The sequence below is a fragment of the Xenopus laevis genome, chromosome 4L (genome assembly GCF_017654675.1).
Source record: "Xenopus laevis strain J_2021 chromosome 4L, Xenopus_laevis_v10.1, whole genome shotgun sequence".
NCBI classification, from domain to species: Eukaryota; Metazoa; Chordata; class Amphibia; order Anura; family Pipidae; genus Xenopus; species Xenopus laevis.
The window spans coordinates 139,751,466-139,778,364 of NC_054377.1; the positions used below are offsets into that span (position 1 = coordinate 139,751,466).

Sequence of the window (26,899 nt, forward strand, 5' to 3'; positions counted from 1 at the left end):
TGTTCTCTTGCATGCAGTTCTCGTCCCACAGCTGACAATCTGTGGCAACTGAAGGTTCTGCCTTGACAGATTTCCATAAAAAGTTTAAAAGGGAACAATTGCGAAACTGAATATTTAATATATATTTCGAAATTAGAAACTTTCGATATATTATCCATTATAAAAGTCTGTGCCATTTTTTTAAAATAATAAATTTTCTTGCTTTCCCTCTCCTAGCAATCCATTTTTAAAGGCAGGCTTTGTATCAGAGTCAGTGTTTTGAATGTCTAGATACACTGTAGCAACCAGTGCTATTAATGAGTATTGGGTCATGTACTTTATGCTGATCATACCTGGTATTAGGCCAAACCCTTGTCAACCATAGGGGTGGCCACATTAACTCATGAGCAATACTCAAAATTATTGCAATGCCTGGGATAGTGTAAATGATTATGCACACATAAACATGAAACTCTATGTGCCAATGGAGTTAAATGGTATGACCACCCATGATGTAAGATTAGTTTAATTGTAGTTTGAGTAGGAGCAAAATCTTCTAGAAGGTTCACTCTTTTGCCAGGAGCCCTCTTGAATGTTCTACCATTAGTTGAATGCCCAACCTTTGCCCAAAGTCTCCTTGAAGATTCACCCTTTGGCCAGTGCTTACCTTTATTGTCCTGCCATTGGTCAATGTCCCCTTTGAAGGTCCAATGCTTGCCCAAAGCTTCCTTGAAGGTCAAACATTTGGCCAGGGCTCACCTTGATTGTCCTACCATGGCCAAGGTCCCCTTTGAAGGTCCAACTCTTGCCCAAAGCCTCCTTGAAGGTCCAACATTTGGTCAGGATGAATACTAATTCATATTCATTGCAAATCTCACCCTTCACTGTGAAGAACTGTGTCTGCAAAAGGGGGCAAGGGGGGCAGTTGCCCCACCTTGACTTCTCCAGCTAGTTCCAAGAAACTGTTTGTAAAGGTAATTCCCAACAACACAAAACATTTTTATACTTCCCATCCCAAGGCAAGTCTTAATTATGTTATTTTCTGCATTGTCATGAATTGGTTGATCTTCAGTTAGATGCTACCCTATGTGATATTAGCTTACTTGCCCATCCCCCATAAAATTTTCTTTGGACACCCATGGTGATGCAGCCAAAGTATGATTCATAATCATTTCAATTAACTATTGTAAAACAATTACCATTTTAGTTTTCAGAATGCTCATAATTACCAAGAACACATCCACTGCACCCAGGCCTGTTTTTATGACTAGCTAAAAGGGATACTAACCAAGGCTAAAGGGGTTGTTCACATTTAAATTAACTTTTACTGTAATGTGTATTTTTCTCATGCATGTATTGATCTCCAACTCTTTTTTACATTTGAATGTGGCTCACGGTAAAAAAGGTTGGGGACCTCTGATCTTGGACATTCAGATATGGGTTCAACCTTGAGTACATAGAAGAGATAAGGGTAATGTGACCTAAAATGTCTGTTTTTCTACAATGGAGGTATCTCTGGCCTGGCAAGGCAAGGTTGGTTGTACAGTGGTGCTATAGATTATGGCTCAGTGACTCTTAGGGGGTTATTTACTAAACCTTGATTTTTTCTGGTTGAAGATTTTTGGTCAATAACTTGAATTTTTAGAGAAAAAATACTTGAATTTTTCGAAATTTATTGTACCCCGAATCTGCAAAAAGTCAGAATCCAAAAATCTGCCATCTCACACCTGTCGAGGTCATGTATAAGTCAATGGGAGGTGTCCCTTTTACAATTTGAAGGTATGGTGATCTGCGCTGGGTTTCGTAAGAATATCCGAAAAATATGGGTTTTTTTGGGCAACAAGAGTTTTGGGTGTCAAATCCGAAAAAATTGGCATGAGTCTGAGTTTTTCCCAACCCGACTATTTCAAGTTATTTTATTGACAAATAAGATAAAATTGTGGCTGGGAGTTTGGTCGAGCTTGGTTTTATAAAAATATGAGATAAATGTGAGTTTTTATTAAATAACCCCCCTTAGTGTTTTGCTGCTTAGAGCAGTGATAACAGCTGGACAAGCAACTCAGAGCCTCAGGTTAGGAAACAGGTCAAGACATTCCAGGCCCCTAACAGGATCTAATGAACTGGAGCTGAAGATGTGGAAACGAGGAGATAGGAAGAGCAATGTATCCACTGGGAAATCTGGCTTCGGTCACGCCAGGCACAAACTAAATTGATGTATTTCATCTGCCTCACTCCTCTCCAGCCTGATTCAATTAATTAGCTGTCTTCTTTCATCTCTCTTCATCCCCATCAATGTATATATATAAATATACTGCAAGGCGAGTAAGTTTTATGCATTCTGATTGGACAGTTATGGTTCATTCATGGTTAATTGGTTGTACAGGTAGAACTAGAAATCGGGACTTATTTATTTCAGCAACACAGAGATCCTGGATCTTTAAGGTTAACGAGAGCTAAAGTGCATGTCAGGGATGCTCAGCTTGTGGTTGCTTGATAAGATCAACCAGCGGATGTGGTCAAAATGATGGGAATTGTAGTTTAGCAGCAACTAGAGAGCCACAAATTGAGGATCACTGCCTTTTTTCGTTATTTGCCCCCCTGGGGGGGGGGTATATTGGCATTTTAGAAAAATGTAACAATAATTATACAATTATTTTCCTTTTATTGATTTACCTTTGTTTCCTTTAAGGTTTTGGTGACTCCGTTTGACACTTTAGTCATGCTTTAGTGGCCTTTGTCTGAGGGTGGCTCTGCTAAGCTTTTCATTACCCTTACTATTGCTCTACAATCTCCTTAAGAGGGTTTCAGGCTGGCTGTGTCCAACTTATTTGGTAACCACCCATAGCCCTCCTATTGTTCTACAATCCCCTTATAAGGGTTTCAGATTGTCTAAAGGTCCCCATAGACACAAAGATTTTTCTTTGGTTAAAGATCGATTTTATTGAAATCCAACCAATCCGTCATATTGCGAGGTTAGTGGGAATCAAACGATCGTGCATCTAACGATTTTTGTCCGACATCTGTCAAAAAATTGATCGGCCAGGTTAAAAAATCACAGTGAAATCTATCTATGTTTGCAGGGCCAAGCAGGCAGCTATTCTCAGTTTCCCTGGCTTCGACTAGACAACATCGATTGAAATGGTCTTTTTAGTTGATGGACAAATTGTACATTTAAACGATCGTTTCAAGATAAACTTGGTCTAACGATAAAGAAAAGATCTTTAAAAATCTTTACATCCATGGCCAGCTTAATCCACAGCTTTCCTTATGACCACCCACAGCCCTTCTATTGTTGCACAGTCCCCTCAAAGGAGTTTCAGATTAGCTGTGCCCACCTTATGACCACTCATAATTGTCCCATGGTTCTACAGACCTCTTACAACGGTTTTAGTTTGGCTGGCCCCTACTTTCCATGAATCTACTCACAGTAATTTTATTGCTCTACAGTCCCCCTACAAAGGTTTCAGGCTAGCTTTGCCGACTTTTTTTGTGACCTCCCATAGCCCTCCTATTGTACAACATTCCTTTTATAGGGGTTTTGGGGTAGTTGGCCCCAACTTCCATTATGACCACCCATAGCCCTCCTATCGTTCTACAATCCCCTTACAAGGGTTTCAGCCTTGCTGGCCCCAACTTCCCTTATGACCACCAAAAAGCACTGGCTCACATTTGACTGCTTATAAGTTTATATGGTTACTGACCTTAAAGGGATACTGTCATGGGAAAAAACATTTTTTTCAAAATGAATCAGTTAATAGTGCTGCTCCGGCAGAATCCTGCACTGAAATCCATTTCTCAAAAGAGCAAACAGATTTTTTTATATTCTATTTTGAAATCTGACATGGGGCTAGACATATTGTCAATTTCCCAGCTGCCCCAAGTCATGTGACTTGTGCTCTGATAAACGTCAATCACTCTTTACTGCTGTACTGCAATTTGGAGTGATATCACACCCTCCCTTTTCCCCCCAGCAGCCAAACAAAAGAACAATGGGAAGGTAACCAGATAACAGCTCCCTAACACAAGATAACAGCTGCCTGGTAGATCTAAGAACAATACTCAATAGTAAAAACCCATGTCCCACTGAGACACATTCAGTTACATTGAGAAGGAAAAACAGCAGCCTGCCAGAAAGCATTTCTCTCCTAAAGTGCAGGCACAAGTCACATGACCAGGGGCAGCTGGGGAAATTGACAATATGTCTAGCCCCATGTCAGATTTCAAAATTGAATATAAAAAAATCTGTTTGCTCTTTTGAGAAATGGATTTCAGTGCAGCACTATTAACTTATTCATTTTGAAAAAAATGTTTTTTTCCCATGACAGTATCCCTTTAAGCAGACTAGTTCTTGCGCTTGTAAATGTTTCCTAGATTTACCACAGTCCAGAAACCTCTAAGGTGACATAAAATATTTCCTTGCTCCTTGATACTCTCATCCCTCAAGATGTGCCATATCTGGAGTGGCAATATACCATCCCAATCCCCTTCATTTAGCTCTAGTAACCCGTAACACCCTGTTTGATTGTTTGCTATGGTTTACTGTACTTGGATCAAGATTTTCCCTTGCTATACCTACTTGAGTATTCAAGCATTGTATAAGGCTTTGGACCAAACCGAGTGGGGTGTCTGGAATAAATTTGTGTCCACCTTAGAATTTATCACCCAACATGACCAACATCGACCAACAGTTTATGCTAATAAACATCTGTGACGTCCAACCCCATCAAACAGTGTTGCCATTTTGAACAACATCCAACCAACGGTTAGATATCCTCCGGATTATCCCATATGTTTCCAGTTTTACAATACAGTGGTCTCTATCACACTATTATTTTGCGGTTGACTCTTCCCATTTAACAGGCGTTTGTAGAAATGTGCTAATTCTTTGGTTTCTATAGAGTTAAAAGAAAATGAGATTTATCAGAGAAACCCTTTTGCTTTGAGCTGGAATATTTGTTTGGAATGTGATGCACTCCAGAGAACCCGGGGGAGCACGTCCCTGTTACTGTCTGTTCTCCAAAGCTGGTGTATTACACAGAGTGCAGTTTCTCTGCCATCTGCTCTGGAGTATGTCTCTCTGTTTTTCTCAGTGGCGCTTCCATTTCCTAACGCTTGTGACTATGAATAGCCAACCAGTAAGCTGGATTTATTGGATGGGATTTCCTCCCTTCTGGGATTTCCCTTCATATTAATATAGCAAAGCAGAGCCTGGCCAGCTGCAGAGATATATTATATCTAACTCACAAGGCTATGAAGCCACACCATTGTTGGGAAGGTAGAGATACAAAATGTATGTTCTAGAACAGCAACTGGTAAGTAGAATATAATGCAGCAGGAAATTGATACAGGCTTTCCTGTACTGTTGGGCTGACGAACGGTGGAGTGAGATTTAGGAGAATGACCCTTAGCTTTCCTAGTCAGGACCAGAACTAGGGGTAAGCACAAAAGGCAAGTTTGGACATAAAACTGAGAACATGGAGACACTATTCAGAAAAGACTTTTAAACACAAGTGAATGCACTAACACAAGAGAATCATGAAATTGCAAAACCTACCACAAGTTCCAATATGTCCAAAGCAGGTTGTGCCAATAGACATTAATTTACTTGTGCCAAGTTAGCAATGCTAATTTAGTCATTAAAAGAGGTGATGGCGTTCAATAAAAATGCAGGTGAAAAAGCCTGGGCCCCTTCCCCAATCTGCCCTAGCTCCGCCTCTGGTCTGCTCCAGTCTACCTAAACTCCACCCTGTTTTGCCAATTTTGGACCCCCTTTGAACTATGGGTGCAGATAGGCCATATGGTAATTTGCTACTGTGTACTGCAAACTTGTACCAAACTCGACCAATTGCACTAGAATTTTGGAATAAACTGCATTTTGGGTAAAAACTTGATGATCTGCGTCCAAAAACATTGCACCCTAATCATAAATAAGCCTCACTGGCGTATGTGCAAATGATCAAAATGATCAAAAGTTGTAAATATTTTTTATATTTCTCTATTTCTATTTTTTTTTCTAACTTTATGTTTCTGTCACAAATCTGCTTTTTTTCTTCACTTCTTCCTTTTTCTAAAAAAAAGATTCTCTTAGATTAAATTCCAATTAAAGTTAGTTTTCCAGTTCAAATCTGGTGAAACCCTTGATTTCCTGTTCTCCTATTGGTCATTGTTTCTTTTTGACGAAATGAGAGAAAAATCCTAATTTTCTGATCATTTCACAGATAGCTCAAGGTGATTTGAAAAATGAAAATGAAGCTACCTTGCACTTTTGCACAGTTGAGCTGAGTTCCCGTAATGAAAATCACGTTCAAGTATGCTCACTAACACACCTTGAAGGCGGTGCTAGTGTCAGGGTTCCCACATCATCAACGGACACAGTCATTAGGGTTGCTACTTTGACTTGGACCCGGACAATATTTGGAAGGGCTGTCTGGATCAAAACTGCCTGCCTGGTTTCCCAAAACTGGGCAGGACTCTCTGTGATTGATGATAGATACGTCATAGCTTCTCTACCCCTTGTGGTCACCCCTCCCGCCACCTGTGAAGTCAGCCCACCCCCTCTGCCTGGAGTAAGGAGACTGGGAAAGGTGGCAACCCAAACGGCCAACCTGTGCCTAAAGAACTGGATGCAGATGTAATTTGGTGTCAACATCTGAACACCAAAGATTTTCAGTACATTTGCATCTGATTCGCATTGAAACACATGCACCACTGCATGTATATTAGTGCATGTCAGGCTAGAGAACTAGAGCATGGGTTACACGTGACTCTAACACGTCAGGCTAGGGCCGTCGCTAAATTGAAGAATACAGGTGTGGTGTAGTATAACTACAACTCCCACAGGCTACTGTGCAATAAAATTGAAAAAGAATGGGCACCAGGAGGTTCTTGCAGTCAAACAGAATAAACTTTTATTTGTCAGAGACAAATGATCCACAGGTTACTTACATCAGTACAGAGGCATTTGCAGAATATAAAAGCACACAGCTCAGACAGTATATCAGAGGCAGATGCAGGTACATTCCCTGAGGATGTAGTCAAGGCAGTACAGCACCTCCAAGCAGAAATATCTCACTGGATCTCATCCAGTGGAGTGGTCAGAGAGGAGAACCTAAAGCCTGACACCCTATCCGCTGTGTCCCTTCACTGTCGGCAAATCTTACAGCCTGGGAAGCTACTCCCTGTTAGGGATGTAGCGAACGTCGGAAAAAAAGTTCGCGAACATATTCGCGAACTTGCGCAAAAACGCGAGCGGTTCGCGAACGGTTCGCGAACCCCATAAACTTCAATGGGAAGGCGAACTTTAACATCTAAAAAAAAAATTTCTGGCCAGAAAAATGATTTTAAAGTTGTTTAAAGGGTGCAACGACCTGGACAGTGGCATGCCAGAGGGGGATCAAGGGCAAAAATGTATCTGAAAAATCTGCCTGTGTGTGCTTGGAAGAGATAGTGTAGGGGGAGAGCTGTTAGTGATTTCAGGGACAGATGATAGTAAGTTTGCTGGCTAGTAATCTGCTTGATACTGCTCTGTATTGGAGGGACAGAAGTCTGCAGGGATTTGAGGGACATTTTAGCTTAGGTAGCTTTGCTGGCTAGTAATCTACTGTTCTCTTTAAACAACTGCCATACGTTGACCTTGTAGGCATTGTTTGCCCAGTTTTTTTGGACGCAGCCACTGAAGCACAGTTGCCAGAAAAAATATGCCATATAAATGCTGAAAATAGTCATTTTTCGCCATACGTTGACCTTGTAGACATTGTTTGCCCAGTTTTTTTGGTTGCAGCCACTGAAGCACAGTTGCCAGAAAAAATATGCCATATAAATGCTGAAAATAGTCATTTTTCGCCATACGTTGACCTTGTAGACATTGTTTGCCCAGTTTTTTTGGTTGCAGCCACTGAAGCACAGTTGCCAGAAAAAATATGCCATATAAATGCTGAAAATAGTCATTTTTTGCCATATACGTTGAGTCAACGTATGGCAAAAAATGACTATTTTCAGCATTTATATGGCATATTTTTTCTGGCCTCTGTGCTTCAGTGGCTGCGGCCAAAAAAACTGGGCAAACAATGCCTACAAGGTCAACGTCGTTGACCTTGTAGGCATTGTTTGCCCAGTTTTTTTGGCCGCAGCCACTGAAGCACAGAGGCCAGAAAAAATATGCCATATAAATGCTGAAAATAGTCATTTTTTGCCATACGTTGACTCAACGTATATGGCAAAAAATGACTATTTTCAGCATTTATATGGCATATTTTTTCTGGCCTCTGTGCTTCAGTGGCTGCGGCCAAAAAAACTGGGCAAACAATGCCTACAAGGTCAACGTATACACTACTACAGCGGTGGATACGGATTACGTAAAATATATTATGGCTGCTTGAAAAAAGTCACTCCGGTGTTTTTTCTGGAGACGGTAATATTATGGATATTTAGACAGAATGTGAACAAGGTCACACAGCTAGATGGCGGGTTGAAGAAAACACTGTGCAAATAATGCCTACAAGGTCAACGTATACACTACTACAGCGGTGGATACGGATTACGTAAAATATATGAATGCTGCTTGAAAAAAGTCACTCCGGTGTTTTTTCTGGAGACAGTAATATTATGGATATTTAGACAGAATGTGAACAAGGTCACACAGCTAGATGGCGGGTTGAAGAAAACAGTGTGCAAATAATGCCTACAGGGCAAATAATGCCTAAAAGGTCAACTTATACACTACTACAGCGGTAGTAAAATAAAAAAAAGTAAAATAAAAAAAAAATGAATATTAAAAAAAAAAATTAAAGTTGGTGCTGCTGAACTACTAGGAGCAGCAGATTAGCACACCAGTCCCACTCCCCAACACTGCTAGACTAATAGCACTGGGCTCTTATAGTAGTAGTAGTAGTAGTAGTAAAACAACAAAAAAATAAATAAAAGCAGTCCTTACAAGGACTACTGTTATTGCAGCAGTCAGCAGATGAGATCAGAAGCAGGACAGCTGCCCACTGCAGCTACATACAGAGCACTGCAGTAGAAGGTAGATTACTAGCCAGCAAAGCTACCTAAGCTAAAATGTCCCTCAAACCCCTGCAGACTTCTGTCCCTCCAATAACAGAGCAGTATCAAAACGATTACTAGCCAGCAAACTTTCAACTGTCCCTGAAATCACTAACAGGCAGCAGCTCTCTCCCTACACTATCTCTTCAGCACACACAGGCAGAGTGAAAAAACGCTGCAGGGCTTCGGTTTTTATAGGGAAGGGGAGTGGTCCAGGGGAGAGCTTCCTGATTGGCTGCCATGTACCTGCTGGTCTGGGGTGAGAGGGCAAAAAAAAGCGCCAACAATGGCGAACCCAAAATGGCGAACGTCGCGCGACGTTCGCGAACTTCCGGCGAGCGCGAACACCCGATGTTCGCGCGAACAAGTTCGCCGGCGAACAGTTCGCGACATCTCTACTCCCTGTTACACCTCCTTGATGGAGCACAAAGCTGCTCTCTCTCTTTTCCCTCACTGTCTTACTCTCCTAGAGAGTCTATAACAATATATCTCTGCCACTCACTAGCCTATTCACTGGGTCCATGCTCCCCAACTTATCTCTCTAGAGGTACTGGTCCCTCTAGAGCACATGGCTTTACTGGGCATTGCTGTACCCAGGCTCCCCTGGGCACACCCAGATGGATCAGCATCCAGCAGCCAAAGAGAAATGTCCACCCCTTCTCACACATTATACCAGAGTGTGACAGGACGTGGTCACAATGCCTCCTGGCCTATGCACAACTATGCAAATTCCATCTAGCTACATGGGTATCTGCCCAGCAACTAGGGAGATCAGGAAGTGTAGGGAATTAAAGCCATAGGGGCATAGTAACCCTATAGGTCCCTACAGAAGATTAAAAGCTTAGTTTCAAAGAGACAAGAAGCCGGAGGTCCCTGCAATGTAGAGCTTACAATCTAAGCAAACTTGTAAAAAAATGCCTATAATGTCTTTACCTGTAGGAAGGTGAACACTTTATTGGATAATGACTCATTCAAGATTTTCACACAGTAGTGTACTAAATATGACTGGACCCCCCACCGTCAGCCTCAGCTGTAAGCACCCTACTTCCCTGGACCTCCACCCCAGCCCAGGTCAGCCACACTAACTGTGCCAATTACTTTCCTTAAACCAAATTTTTAAATAGAGGGAATCATTTTGGTTTTGGTTCCTTAGTGCGAACTGCAGGCTGGCCTACAGGGGGTGCGGACCCAGGTACAATTGCACCCCCTGCTCCCCCGGTAGTACAACCACTGTTCCTTTGAATAATAATAATTTGGCTTCCTGCCCAGTGGGCTTTTTTTCCCCCGAGTGGGTTTTTAAAAAATAAAAATTAAAAGCTTGTCTCTTAAAAACTGCTGAAGACGAGGTATTTTGAAGGAAGAAACCACATGAGAGTTTAGGGACTCCCAAGCGGTTTTAGTACCCGAATGCTCAAATCGGCCCCTTAGAGTAAGAATACCTGGCTGGGGAATTTAACTGTAGAAGTAATTAAATTATACATTTTTCTGCCAATGGGCTAGGAAAGGACTCACATCTGGAAAGCTTTTACTTAATGAAGGCATATGTAGTCACTGGATAAATGCAATATTCATGGATCAAAAGAGAAATCCAATTGCTATTTTATAGGTCAGGGAGGATTTGAACCTGGGAAGTTAAAGCTGGATCAGCATAGGGAGTATTTTTACAACCAATGATTTGTGTCTGTTTTCAACTACATGAAAGGGCTCATTTACTATAGGCACCAGTGCCATGTTAATAGTGTTTAATGGGATACTGTCATGGGAAAAAATTTTTTTTAAAATGAATCAGTTAATAGTGCTGCTCCAGCAGAATTCTGCACTGAAATCCATTTCTCAAAAGAGCCAACAGATTTTTTTATATTCAATTTTGAAATCTGACATGGGGCTAGACATTTTGTCAATTTCCCAGCTGCCCCAAGTCATGTGACTCGTGCTCTGATAAACTTCAGTCACTCTTTACTGCTGTACTGCAAGTTGGAGTGATATCACCCCCTCCCTTCCCCCCCCAGCAGCCAAAGAAAAGAACAATGGGAAGGCAACCAGATAGCAGCTCCCTAACACAAGATAACAGCTGCCTGGTAGATCTAAGAACAACACTCAATAGTAAAAACCCATGTCCCACTGAGACACATTCAGTTACATTGTGAAGGAAAAACAGCAGCCTGCCAGAAAGCATTTCTCTCCTAAAGTGCAGGCACAAGTCACATGACCAGGGGCAGCTGAGAAATTGACAAAATGTCTAGCCCCATGTCAAATTTCAAAATTGAATATAAAAAAATCTGTTTGCTCTTTTGAGAAATGGATTTCAGTGCAGAATTCTACTGGAGTAGCACTATTAACTGATGTGTTTAGGAAAAACATGACAGTATCCCTTTAAGCACGCACAAAATTGTATCCCATAGATATTATTAGCTGCATATAACTAAAATAAAATATTTTTATTTTGTGTCCTTTGCAACTTATTTTGCATTGTTTTTCTTTACCATGAATACTGTTTGGGGTTTTTTATTGTTATTAAAATATAAAAGTATTTCAGTTCCAGTGTTCCAGCCAATAGTTCGTAACATCTTGAGGTGACGTATCTATTTATTATTCAGTTTCAAATCTATTGTCTGACTGTTTTCTGCTTGAATGAAGCTGTTTTCTTCCTGTGAAATATGTGACTCATGTGCATTCAGATCCAATCACATCCAGCAATCTGATTAAGATTCACCTATAGACCCTTCTGACCTGCACCGTTAGCATCTGACCTGTGTGTAAAGCTGCAGGAGAAAGACAAAACCTCGCAGTTATTTGAACATTAGAGCTGTAAGATAGGGCATTCCATTGAATTATGCAGCTGTTTGAAAGCCAAATCAATAAAACACGCAGGCGATAAACATTTATCAACAACATCATATTTAGGACTTAAAGAACAGTAAATAGGATTTTTAATGATGTTCTCTTGCACCAATTTCATTGAAAGGAGATTGATGGTTTCAATATCTGCTAATTAAACATTATTTAATAGAATCGGATATTGGAGCTTGTTTTTCAAAGATTTAGGGCAATGAGACAAAGACAGAGAGCAGGCAGTTTGATGATTGTAATTTATATGCGGAGATGCACTGGAGGCAGACAGGGACTAGAGACTAGATACAGACACACAGATGGGTAGCGGATTTACAATCTGGATGAGGATTATAGAGAAACAGGGCCAAAATAAAGAGATAGCAACACTGAAAATACAAGTTCATGATGTGTATTGTATTCCCACATCAGACTTGCTTAACAGGGATTCATTCTTTCAGTACAGGGTTTAGGGCAGAGACACACGGTCAGATTTGGGGAGATTAGTCGCCCGGCAACTTCGGGGCGAGTAATCTCCCCGAAGTGCCTCCTGCTAGCCTTGGTTACTACTACCCTGGCCTTGAGGCAGAGCCACCTTGGCTCTAAGAGCAGTTCTTTGATTTTCTGTGCTGTGAAGTGATATCTCTATGCTCTCCCACCGGTATCTCCCTTATAACTTCTCATGTCGTATGTTCCCAAGTCTATAAAGCTCTGTGATTCCTTTGCTCAAGGTTCTGACTCTTTGTGAGTTCAGAATCCACAAAGCTTGTGCCAAATAAACTGGAAAAAAGGCATTTTATACCACGATGTGTGTTATTTGCAAATTGCTTCATGATATGCCAGAAACTAGAGTATAGAGAGGCATGGTATCTAGGGTAGCCACCTTTTCTGGAAAAAATACCGTCCGTCCTACATATTTATCATTTCTCCCTATTAATAACATTGGGATCAACCATCGTTTTTACAGGCCAGGCTGATAAAATACCAGTCAGGTGGCAACCCTAATGGAATCACAGATTGGCACTGTACCACAAAAGGAAAAAAGTGTTTTATACTATGATGTGTGTTATTTGCAAGTTCAATTGCTTCATGATGTGCCTGTCAGACATTAGGGTATACCATAGAGAGGCAGAGTACAATTGGGTGGCACAGGGGGTGTGGCTTGGAGCTTCATGTGAATGGCATCAAACCTGCTCCATGCCTGGGCTCTAAAAGCTCCTGATAAAACCTATTAAATTCACTGCAACAAAGCCCTGGGATCAGCCTTGGGACCCTTTACCCCAGGGGAAACAACAAACGGGGCAGAACAAAGCCCAAAAGCGGGCCTCTGAGGCTGCAAAGCAGGGAAATTTTGCCCACGAGTCAGATCCCTTACAAGATGGCATCCGCGACTAGTCTCTGTATTCTCCCACCGGATCAATATCCAAGATAAAGCCAGCGCAACCACCAGAGCCAACGCTGGCAGACTTTTTGCTGGAAAGACGCCTGCACTAACCTCATTGATTCTAAAACCATCATCAAACAAGACATACAAAACTCCATGAAAGAATCACCACACTGAAGCAGAGGACAAGAGCTCTGGAAGACATCTACAACCCCCTTCCCAACAGGCTGCAGCAGCTCCATCAAGCCATAACTGCTTGCACCTCCTAGTCAGATGATCTAGAACATAGACTGAAACACAACAATATCCATTTCATTGGCTTCCCTGAGCGAGCAGAAACAAATGGCGCGGAGCGCTTTGTGGAAAACTTGCTGACTGAGACATTGGGCAGTGATGCATTCTCCACAACTAGTTATGAGAGAAAGTTTTCGCAAGGTTTGGCAGTGAAAAAAATGGCCATAGACTCTAGTGAAATTCGGCTCTTCTAGTGCAGAAAGTGCAATTGCGCTGTCCAGGGCAGCCATCAGGGGGGGGCAGGGGGGAGAGTTGTAGGGCCCCGAGGGTAAGGGGGGCCCCGGCCATGCCACACTTACTTGATTATCCGGGCCCCCCATCTTTCTGAGAGCTGCTGACTTCGGGAAGGCATGGACGTTTAAGGGGCCCTGGCCATCAATTTTCTTATAATGTGGGGGGGGGCCTGGCCACCAATTTTTTTTTCCTCATGTGGGGTCCTAGCCACAAATATTTTTTAATGCGGGGGCCCTGGCCACAAATGTTTTTTTATGGGGGGCCCTGACCACCAATATCTTTATTTTTTATTAACATGTGGGAACCCTAGCCACCAATATTTTTTTGGTTTTTTTACTGTGTGGTGGCGGGCAGACCTGTGGGGTGGAGAGGGCGGACCTGTAGGTGGGGCTTGCGGTGGGCGCAGCCCAGGGGGCCAAGGAAAAGTTGTCGTATGGGGCCCTGTGATTTCTGATGGCGGTCCTGGTGCTGTCTGCACTAGCGACATGGACCCCCTGGATGCATGGAAGCCACCTCAGGGTGGCAGGGTGGTAAGAATTTACCCTTTTTCAGTGTCAGGGGATTTCTAAGATTCCAAGCAAATGAGAATCCACTTATTTCCTATGACCTCAAACACCAGAGCTAGAGCACTAGGAGGCAGCAAAACGTGTCTCTTAGTGCTTATTTAAACAAAGAGTACAGTGTTAGGGGTGCAAAGCATCCCTGTACTATGGCAGGCAGTCATTACAGGGTTCCAATGAGGCATGGGTCTCTCTAACTTGTGCATCTAAATGACATGTAAGTTAAGGGACAGGTAGGGAAGTTTGGGGGGGGTGCTCATGTGCCTCCCCTTCCACTACTTCAGAATGCATTGACCTGTGGCAATTTATCAACATGCAGTTCAAGGCATAGTACAGAGAACAAGGTGGATTGCTCCTGTTATTTGCACTTTGCACTTTGCCCTGAACTTTATTTATGGCCCCTTTGAGTGTCCTTCAGGTTGGGCTTCCACCATTATCTAAGAATGAATTATTCACCTCTAGGTCTCACTCTAAATTAACTTCATCCATCTATCCACTCCTTTGGGTCCCCGAGCAGAGTTAGACTATGGTGTGGAATCCTCTGCTCTAGGAGAAACTCCATTCTAGAATAATTTTAGGCTTATCAAATGTATTATACTGTACATTACTAGATGCAGCTATCAACATTTAGCTTTTATTAGAGATAAGGGGTTGAGGTTAACCCTAAATATTAAAAGGCGCAGTATCCCCAGAGTACAGTCTGGGCAACACTATATTTCATTTTAACTGACTGTTAAAGGGAAGAATAAATTTTTACATTTTTTTTTTTGCATCCCTTCATAAATCATGAGTTCAGCCCATTCTGACTGTCTCACATTGGTTTTGGGCAATTAATATTTAACAGGGGTTGAAACTTTGATGTCTGACAGTGATATACAATGTGATTGCCGAGACAATATTCTAGCTGTCTCTACTATTTATGCCTTTGCCAGATGGCCTGTGTGCCATTCTTTGTTACACTAGTGGGGTGCTGCTGAGAGAATGGGCGGTGTCACCCAAGAGGTGCCACTCTCTTAGGAGAGACTCGGCCTTAAACTAATTTGCAGAGATAGCATATAACAGTTTTTCTTAACCCTTTTCATAGGAGACCCAAATTAAGTCAGTTTCACAACCTAAAACTGGTTCAGAACCAGTTATGCAATTTAAGGAGAAATTTTACTTGTAATCAAATGGTTCATGGGGAGATTTGGGTCCTGGCCCATAGATTAAGAATGACTGGTGTAGAGAAGGCGCTGGCATATCTGCAATAACAGAAAGTACAGTTGGAAAACCTCGGGTACACAAAGTTGTCAGGCAGTGCTGTGATTCCTCCAGATAAGCAATGTATTACAATTAGCGATGGGCAAATTTATTCGCCAGGCATAGATTCATGGTGAATTTATGCATTTCGCCACCTGCAAATTTTTTCGTGAAACTGCTGCATATAGCAAAATTGGTGCGTTAACTGGCTCCTGATGAAAGTGCTGGGGAATATGTCGGTGCTGTACATCAAAATCAACCTGCATTCCTCCAGAATCCCCCCCAAAACCCATTAGAGTAGGTCCAGTTTTGAAGTAAAACCTTTGAAGTAAGGTTATGAAAGTTTGAACACATTTCTGTGGGTTTTAGGGTCAGGTTTTATGAGTTATTGCTAATGAAGGTGAATTGCCCTTTTAGCTGCAAGTCACAGTTTTCCCAAGAGACCGGCTTATCTTAAATAGTTACAATTGTTTCTTTGCTTATCGTAAATGCTGTTCAGTGCAGGACTAGGGATGTAGCGAACCGCCGCCGATGTGTTCGCGAACGCCGTTCGCGAACACCGGCAAAATTTGCGAACTGTTCGCGAACTGTTCGCGAACTTCGATCATCCGAAAATCGTTCGATTCGAACGATCGAAGGATTTTAATCGTTCGATCGAACGATTTTCGTTCGAATCGAACGAAAATCGTTCGATTTTAGCGATCGAATGGTCGAATGGGCGACCGATTTTGACGCGAACGCCTATTGGCGAACGTCGCGCGACGTTCGCGAACTTGCGGCGGACGCGAACAGTCGAAGTTCGCGCGAACTAGTTCGCCGGCGAACAGTTCGCTACATCCCTATGCAGGACATCAAAGAGAAAGTCGAGACTTTTCAGTAACAATCCGGGACTGAGGGTTGAGCTGTCAAAGTTGTGACAAGAGAAAAATGGGACAGTTGGGAGGTATGCCCTTTGAATGAAGTGCTGAGCGTGTTTGGCATCACTCTAACCATTGAGGGGAGGGAGGGAAGGTAGGCATCCCCTCTCTTGCCCTCTAACCACTCCCAAACATACTTGTCATTGATAAACACAAATTAGGGTGGGGCAGGAGGAATAGCCCCCAACCAGGCCCTATCCTTGCCACCTGCCTTATGCCACTTGCACTTGCTCCCCAGCGGGGTAAGTAAATGACATCTATTATATTGTGAATTTACAGGTTAGATATCCCGATTAATATAATATCACAACCAAAGATTCATTAAACAAAGAAATAAGGCATTGGTTAGAATGACAGACTGGAAGATTAATAAGGTTGATGGTTCTGAACATTAACCATAACGATTACAAGTTTTATACTGCAACAAAATATTGGCATTTCTAGGTGAATTTGCCCTTTAAATAATTAATAGGACACTTAAGCAGGCAGATCTGAAATCAAGAGGGTTAATAAACAAGGGATGAAGATGAAACAGCGATTACCTTGTTCAATATTCTAATGCCCTGAGCGAAAGGGGGAGAGAGAGCCCCCTCTAGTCTTATGTAATGGGTCTCGGGTGCTTTATGACAAATGAAATGAAATCGGTCCCATATGTCCCCCCAGTGCTTACACAGTAATGATCTCTGAGTTCAGTGACCAGCGCTGCTGCCGCTGAAGCTTCAACTGCCTCTTCTTAATCTTCAGAACACTCAGATTACAGGCGAGTGGTTAAAATTAAAAAAGGGCTCTGAATTACAGTCTTAACCCCGGATTAATTGCAGCCTGCATTGTGCATCTGGTTTAGAATCTGGACATTGTTGGGGATTTGGGGGAAACTGCATTTCTTGCCTTATCCAGAGGAATTCCAATCTGACAATATAAATGCTGTCATGTTTTTAGCAGGACTGAGGTTTTGTTTGCTATGCTTTTGCTTAGTTTTCTCCCCCAGCTTGCTACCTCTTACAACCCTATTAAAAATGGTCTCATTTGACTGTCGGGATGCAAGGATTTGTAGTTTAAAGGGATTCAGTCATGATTTTTATGGTTTATTTTTTATATATCTAAAATGCACCGTACACACTGCAAATAACACACTCTACAATTGAACATTTTATTCTTGAACCAACAAATGTATTTTTTTTTAGCTGAAATATTGGTATGTAGGAGTAGTGATGGGCGAATTTGCGCCATTTCGCTTCGCCGAAAAATTTGTGAAATTTGTGAAATGGCGAAAAATTTGCGAAACGGCACCGGCGTCTGTTTTTTTTGACGCAGGCGTCTGTTTTTTTGACAGCGAATTTTCACGGGCGTTTAGCGAATTTATTCGCTGGCGGCGAATAGCGCAAATTCACCCATCACTATGGAGGAGCTATCTCACTGCATTGTGCCTGATCCTGAGCTTTGAGAAGGAGCCAGCACTTTAGGATGGAAATGCTTTGCGACAGTTGTTTCACCTCTTCCCATTGTAATTAAATGCGACCCAAGTCGTGCACCCTAGATCCTACCTAGTGGTAGACATGAGAATAACACCCAAGCAGGAAAAAACAGGCTGCTGAGGTTCTGATGGGCTGCTGAGGGGTGATATCATGCCAACTTGCAGTGTAGCAGTCGGGCCCACAAAAAATTTCAGGGGCAACATGCAGCCCAGCCACATTTTAGGGAGCACGCTCATGAGTCTGGGGGGGGATGGGTGTGTGTGAAAGCAGGTGGTTGCTAGGTCCTTTTAGCCTAGGGGCGCCTAAAAAGGAAATCGGGGCCTGGTAACAGTAAAGACATGCCTCCCAACTGTCCCGTTTTTAGCGGGACAGTCCTTCTTTTGACAGCTCAACAGCCAGAACAGCCAGAAATTGGCTTTTAGCAGAGAGCCCGGAACAGCAACAGCAGAAAATAAGATACTTTTGTAACAATTTCTTGCTAAGCAAATAAGTAATTGTAACAATATAAGATAACAGATCCCTTGGGAAAAGTTAGACTCACAGCTTAAAGTGCAATTCACCTTCATTAGCAAAACTGTAATAACTGGAAAAAAAACACAGAAATACGTTCAAACTTTCATAACCTGCCAAATTTTTTAAATGAACATGGTAATTAGAGGGTGTGGCCACAAAAATGGGCATGGCAAAAATTGTTGCTGCGCTATATGCACCAACTTTTTTGTCCCTCTTTTATTTCCAAAATGTTGTGAGGTATGGTAAAGAGTGATTGAAGTTTATTAGAGCACAAGTCACATGACTGAAAACACCTGGGAAATGGGCATCATGTCTAACCCCATGCCAAATTTCATTAAATATAATTAAATATAAAAAAAGCCATTTTGGATTTCAATGTAGGATTCTGCTGGAGCAGCACTATTAACTCGCATTTTTTCCTGCAATAGTATCCCTTTAATGGCCATGGGTATCATGCTCTGGTCTACTCTGATTGACTACTTTGGGTTTCTAGTGCTGGAGAAAACTTTGTACCTCATATTACATTATCCCTAGCGTTATCTGCTACTGTTTGTGTCAATGATATACACAGTGTTATACTTATACATAATATAGATATATATATGCAAATACATTGTTGTGTTGCTAATAACTCTTATCTTCTTGGACAGTTCGGCCGGACAGAAGTTATTGACAACACCCTGAACCCCGACTTTGTGCGCAAGTTTGTGTTGGATTATTTCTTTGAAGAGAAACAGAACATGCGTTTTGACGTGTGAGTATTCCAAACCCTGCCTATGTTCCAGGGCCATGTTTAGTGGTGGTGGGACCCAGGGCACAATACAATTCACGGGGCGACTATATAAACCAACCTATGGCCCTTCAGCTGTTGGTGTGATACATCTAAAGGCACTTTCAGTACAAAGAGTGGAAGGAGAATAGGAATAGTAGAGCAAGATGACATCCTTCATATCTTATTATAATTCTGTATTTCCCTTCATTTCATTTCTGTATTTCATGCAGTGTCCAGTGCAGTCACACACCCTTTGCAATGCACCTTTTTCTTGCTACCTGTCCCTAGGTTACTGATTCATGAGTCATATCATACGAATGTGCTTAATCCAATGATGTTTGCCCACCATATTCTCCTACTCTCCTCTCTTTGTGTTTTATTGCCTTTTAATTACATTCTGTTCTTTTATTCAGTTGCATCCTCCCCCCCCCCCCAAAATAAGGAGGGTTCTATAGCTCTGCATTTTCCAGGGCCACACACACAGCAGCAGGCAGGTCCGGACTGAGAATTAAAATAGGCCCTGGCATTTCAGGTACACAGAGGCCCAATCAGCCCACATAGAGGCCCAAACAGCCTTCACCAGCCCACTAAATACTGACTTTCTATGGCACCTTATAGCAGCCCCTCTGGCATTTGCCAGAACCCACAGATTGCCAGGCCGGGCCTGGCAGCAGGGAAGAAATAACTACAATATAGTTTGTATAGTCAGGCAAGAGGGTTTCAGTGATATTAAGGCTGTATATCTTGCTATGGAACACTCAGCATCCACCAACTTCGAGAGGAAGAGTTTGTAGTTTGACTTCTGCTAAATTGCGAGCCCTGTGCATATCTTTTTCCAGCTTGACCCTGATTAGTGGGACTACTTACAACATTAACTAAGTAATTATATATCCATACAGTAGCTTTATATAATTAAATGCATAACGTTTTGTCAACCCTGACCTCCATAGGTGTATTAAATGGGTAGTTCACCTAAGTTTTAGTATGTTATAATTCCAAGCAACTTTTCAGTTGGTCTTCGGTTTTTATAAGTAGTATTTTAATAATTGCCTATCTCTTCTGACTCTTTCCAGTTTTCAAATGGGGGTCACTGACCCATCTAAAAAAACTGCTGCTCTGCAAGGCAACAACTTATTTTTACTCATCTTTCTTTTCACGGTCCTCTCCTATTCATCTCCCAGTCTCTTGTTATCCATGCATGGTTGCTAGGGTCATTGGGACCTTAGCAGCCAGATTGCTGAAACTGCAGATTGGAGAGCTGCTGAATAAAAAGCTAAATAATTCAAAAACAACAAAGAACAAAAAATGAAAACCAATTGCAAATGGTCTCAGAATATCACTCTCTATATCCTACTAAAAGTTAACTCGAAGGTGAACAACCCCTTTTAGGTCAGAATAGATTAAAAAAACAGTTTAATACCTAGGCAAGCTAACCCCCAAGATAGAAAAAAAATTTTTTTAAGACTATTTAAAAACAAAAAAGCTAAACATTGATAGTGTGTGTGTCCCTTTAAGGCTGTTAAATGTGCCCAGTCCTAAGCTGTTCTTTATCATAAAAGAGGCAGTTCTGCTTTTGTCTTCCTATTTCCTTACATTGGCTTCATACCTTATATAAGAAAGACAATTCTTTCACTCTAGCCAGGCATAAGTGGGACATTCGCAAGGAGAACCATTAGTTTGTCTCTATGGCAACAGCCGCACCGGTTCTGCTGGGAACTGGACTTGTTGCTCACACTGCTGGAGAGACTCGCAAGGTTTAGTCAGGTTATTGTTATGGGAGAGGCAGAGAAATAAATATAAACACATATTGATTCTCCGTCCAAGGAAACCATAACATATGATCTCGTTTGGGCAGTGCTTATGCCCGACGGAGTACAGTAAGTATTACGGGAAACTTTCTAAACTCTACAAACCTCATTCATTTACTAAATGTATAAACTGCAAAAAAAATCAGCACGTTTGCTACCCACAATGCTCCATTATAGGTAAAAAAAAACCACCATACTGCAATTCATAAATGACCCCTAATGAATAATTAAATTATCTTAGAGATGCTGTCCTTTGTCACAGGTAAATCAGTGCTACGTATCCCCAATATACTGCTACTAGACCTTGTAATAATGATGTGATTATTTCCGAAACGATGCAGAATATTTAATTGATAGTATTTACAAAGTTTCTTTTTTTTATTAACTTTATTTAAGTTTTAGCTTATAATACATTAGGCTTGGGGGGGTGGGAAGGAAGGGTACAGAAAGGAAGAGGGGAAAAAGGGGGGATGGTATCACACAAATTTTCCTTACAATCTGTACTTATAGTAACGATTTGATCCAACATTAAGCCATATTGTTATTTCATTTCCATATGATTTAACAGTTCTCTAGTGATGGGCGCGGCCAATTTGCTCGATTCGCCGTCAAAAAAATGGACGCCGGCGAATGTGCACCGGCGTCCAAAAACAGACGCTGGCGTCAAAAATGGATGCCGGAATCAAAAACAAGACGCCGGCACTGTTTCGCGAATTTTTTGCCTATCACCGCACAAATTCATCCATCACTACAGTTCTCTAAATATTCAATCCAGGGGCACCAAATAATCTAGTAGTCACTACTATTATTTTGTATAATATGGGTTAACGCTTCTAGGCGTCTAATTTCTTCTATTTTATTTAATCACAACGGAGGACTAATAGACTTCCATTTTAGAGGAATCAGTGCCATAGACGAATGAAATAAATGTAGATTGAGAGAGTCTGTCACTATCTTATCAGAACCCGGTTGAATATTCAACAAAATTAAAGCATGATTTTCTATTCGAAAATCGCTATTGGTAACTTTATTTATCACTTTGATCATTTTTTCCCAGTATGTGATTAAATATGGACATATCAGCCATATATGATCATGTGTCCCCTTATTTACCTTACATCTCCAACAATTACAAAGTTTCTTATTTCAGTATGCTAAAGCTTACATAGAATTTTCATTTTCGCGATAGTTCCCTTTTAAGAGGCCTATTTATTAAACCTCAATTTTTTTTAATCGAGTTTGTGAGTAAAAAAATCGGAATAATTAGAGGGGGGAAAAAAACGAAAACATTTTTGAGCTTTAGTATGCTCCAAAGCAGCTAAAAATTGAAATCCGAAATTACTCCAGCTAAAACCTGTCGAAGTCATGTAAAAGTATGATTTTTAAGGGTTTCCATTACCTGTATAAAAGCACTCGATCATCAGCCTCATGCTGATAATATATAAATATATATATATACCATATATATATAGAACCATGAATATCCTGTAAATGATAACCTTATAAACAATGCTTAGTGATGTCATTCACATAATTGGAGCTTAGTGATGTCATTCCTGACTCACTGCAATTTATTGGATTATAATACATATTATAATAATTAAAGTACCCCTCTGTTCCATGACCTACATATATAAAAGCACTCGACCATCAGCCTCATGCTTTTGTATGGTCATGGGACTCCTCGGTGACTTATAATATCCTTATATGCAAGTTATACACTAAATGGCAGTGTGTTGGGAGTTTCCTTAAATGAGAAGGATCTTGGGGTTTTTGTAGATAACAAGTTGTCTAATTCTGGGCAGTGTCATTCTGTGGCTACTAAAGCAAATAAAGTTCTGTCTTGTATAAAAAAGGGCATTAACTCAAGGGATGAAAACATAATTCTGCCTCTTTATAAGTCCCTGGTGAGGCCTCATCTGGAGTATGGGGGCAGTTTTGGACTCCAGTCCTTAAGAGGGATATAAATGAGCTGGAGAGAGTGCAGAGACTAAGTGCAACTAAACTGGTTAGAGGGAGGGAAGACTTAAATTATGAGGGGAGACTGTCAAGGTTGGGGTTGTTTTCTCTGGAAAAAAGGCGCTTGCGAGGGGACATGATTACACTTTACAAGTACATTAGAGGACATTATAGACAAATAGCAGGGGACCTTTTTACCCATAAAGTGGATCACCGTACCAGAGGCCTCCCCTTTACACTAGAAGAAAAGAACTTTCATTTGAAGCAACGTAGGGGGTTCTTCACAGTCAGGACAGTGAGGTTGTGGAATGCACTGCCGGGTGATGTTGTGATGCTGATTCAGTTAATGACTATAAGAGGGACTTGGATGATTTTTTGGACAGACTTAATATCAAAGGCTATTGTGATACTAAACTCTATAGTTAGTATAGATATGGGTATATAGAATTTATGTGAAAGTTGGGAGGGGGGTGTGTATGGATGCTGGGCAGAGGCAGCTCAATCCTAACTACTATATAATGGAAAATGGCAAACAGTACTAGAAGTATAAAATGAAATCCAGAGTTCTTTATCCAGAGTACAGTATTTATCACTGTATGTGATAAATACATTCTGACTAGTAGTATTAAATACAGTGCAATGCTGCATTTGTTCAGATGGGCATAATCTGCCTCTTTGAAAAGCCTTCCATCCATACTGAATGCCAATATGCCCATGCTGATATGGAATACACTGAATTATTATTAATTGCTCCTTTATACACTGAGCAGATAGGGGAAGGGGCTGAGCAAGTTCATAATGTATTTGGCTCAGCAAGAGTGCGAGTTCCTGTTTGAGACTGAATATAAATATTTAGCAGCGTCTGGGAGGCTGTTAACAAACCGAGGAAGAGTCTCAGCAGCCCGTGAGTGACAGAGCAAGACAATGATCTGACCATTTGTTCCATGGATTCGGGCAGAAAGGTCACATTCTCCCTGTCTGCTCGCTGCTGAATGGACGCCCATGTGGAATGTGAAAAGCTGACAAATTGTCACTCCATCACTTTCACAGAATTAGTTTATATTTGACATGATTATGTAACAATTAGGTATTATACAATATATACAAATATATTTACATTATAAGTGCATAGGATGGGTGGTTGATAACATACAGTAGATTCATAAAAAGGGGGAGGGAGGCAGCAGAAAAGAATATAGGGGGCTACTGGGGCATCTTTGGAGACACAGATCTTTACTGCTAAAGGGCTTTGGTTTTCTGGGGCTGGTACAGAAGCCCAAAACATAATGTACAATATTTCTAGCCTACTTCTTTAGTTTAACTTTCCTTGCCCTTTAAAAATGAGTTCCAGGAAGAAGGAGAAAAAAAGGGCTGTATTTTTCTCTGCTGGAGAAAGTATTTGAGCATCAGGGAGAGCCAGTTTCTGTCTCCTGCCTGTGAATACTTTGGCTACTGTGTGTTTCCCCAGGGTGAGGACAGGTCTTGCTTGTGTACCGGCCATGTGGGAGCGGCTACTACTTTCAAAGGGAAAGGTACCTTGGGGCAGGTAGCGCTACCTGGGGACATAAGAGCTCTTGTGGAAGGGACATTGATTCTGCATTCATCCACCCGGTGTGGGACTATGACATTCAGACACTGTTTCAGGGGTTGATAGTCCACACAGGTTACCAGAGTAAAAGCTGTATTGTGTGATTTGCATTTACAGTTACTAAATACAGTTTATATAAAGTCTATAAAGTTTTATTGCAAACTGTATTTTTCATAGTGAAAATCCCCTGAGGTGTGCTCCTCAGTGTTCCCTATGTGGAGGCACTGCGCTGTAAATCCCAGTTCACAGTACTTTTCATACGCAAAAGGGACTCAGGGCCCCTGGATTGCCATGGGTTAATTGCTATTTACAGAGACAGTAACCAAATTAGGGTTCTACAAGTTTTAACTGGCCAAGTCAGGTTACTTTTTATTAGAAAAGGGGTTTTTAAAGAACATCTAACACCCAAAGACAAGATTTGCACTGTCTAATACATAGAACTGCTGTTTGATTTCAGCAGCCCCTGTATGTACAGTATATACTTTTAATTATCACCTGTGGCACATTATGTGCATCTCACCTATATCAGACAGTCTGTTTCTCACTGGAATCAGTGACCTAAGATACAGTAAATCAAGGAATTACCTAACTTCATTCAACCAGTACTGGTTCTTGTGTAAGAGACCCAAAGGGAAAACTTTCCCCAACTGCTCAGGTATTCTCCTGTTGGTAAGCAATGTCCTGTGGGAAGGAGGTGTTCCCATGGGGCCAAGCGTAATTTACCAGCTCCAGGGAGTGAACACATGATCAAACTCTTTCTGGCTTCTACCATAGCAGGAGGTGGATCTGATGTGCAGATAGACCTCAAAGAAGCCACAGTTCAGGGATCTCTTGAACAAGGACCAGATAATTGCAGGCTAGCTCCTGTTATAGTTCACCCCAAAGGTATAAAGCAGTCAGGGCTAGTAAGCAAGAGCAAACCTGTGTTCCTTTAGGGAAAACACTGTGTGGTTAGTAATCCCCAGGCCAGTAGCATAAAAATGTTAATGGGCCCTATAGCAAATTCATTTCAATGCCCCAAAATGTCAAGAGCTTGACCTGTTTTATATATATTGAAGTTGCTCATGAATGTGGGCCCTTATGGAGCCCCTATACCTCCTGCTCCACCCTAGAGCTGCAGGGTCTGCGTCTTCTGTAGCTTCTTCCAGGTGACACTTGCCTTAGTGTAGGGACCACATCCAAGATATCACCTAAATGATCTAGAATTATATAGGTGAATCTGAGCAAATACATATCCAAGCCTACTTTCATCTTTAACCTTCACCCACCTTCAAACCACCCCATCTGTGGCATTGTGCCCCCTGGTGGACCTGGGTGAAATGACCATTCAACACAAAATGAATTCTAAACCTTCTAGTTTACTCATTAAATTTGCAGGTATTCAGCATGTAGCTGTGAAGCAAGGCAGAGAGTTTGTTGTAGTTTGACAATGTAAACTAATATATTAGTTTGCTTATTGAAATAGGTGGCAAAACTAGAATTACCGGGTCCCACAGCAAGATCATTTTAGGGTTGGAAAGGGACATTTATTGATACTGAGTCAGTGCCCCTTTGGGATATTTATATCTCCTAGTCCCCCATCAGCCGCAGCTGCTTCCTTTATAGTTGTTGTTGATTTATTCATATAATAAAAGCATATTCCTGTTTGGGGTATACAGTATCTCTCTACAGAACATTGTTTTCATATAAACTGAACTTTTGTCCACTTCGGTACATAATCTCCATAAAATACCATAGTAACAGCAGAGATATTCCTGTATCATACGGAGCCAAGTATTTCCATCAGTGAGATAATCCATTAGCAGCCATAACATTGAGCCGAGAGAATGCTCCAATGAATTTGTGTTTTCTACATATTCAGAAGTCTCATAAATAGAAGCCTTGTTGCTGAGGAGGTGGCTGGACTCAGACTGGAGAGAGAGAACATTCATTCCAACCCAGCTCAGTTATTTATTTATAGGTAGAGGAGAGTGGCTTGTTTCTATAGGATTTTTTTTTGTTTTTACCTGGAAACAATGTACATGGTTTACTGTATGTCAACTTTCTTCTAGTCATGTGATTCTAACTTGGTCTCACCCTAAAAGAGTCAGTGGTCTGAAATCCTTTTGTTATTCTATAGAATGGCTGATATTTTAATGGGGTATTTCATCTTGCAGTTAACTTTTAGTATATTATAGAATGTCATATTCCTAGCAACTTTTCAAATGGTCTTAATTTTTTATTTTAAATATGTTATTTACTGTATATGCCTTTCTATTCTGCCTCTTTTTTGTCTTTAAAATGGGGGATCACTGACCCTGGCAACT

General features: G+C 41.3%; 1 protein-coding gene across 2 annotated transcripts in view; it reads left to right on the forward strand.

The window, feature by feature from the left end:
* LOC108713588 (copine-9) overlaps window positions 1-26,899 on the forward strand; it is a 215,977-nt gene that overhangs the window by 40,791 nt on the left and 148,287 nt on the right. For both annotated transcript variants that reach the window (XM_041590878.1, XM_018257141.2), the window contains exon 5: window positions 19,117-19,220. In XM_041590878.1, the coding sequence (XP_041446812.1) occupies window positions 19,117-19,220 (104 nt within the window). The remainder of the gene's footprint in view (window positions 1-19,116; window positions 19,221-26,899) is intronic.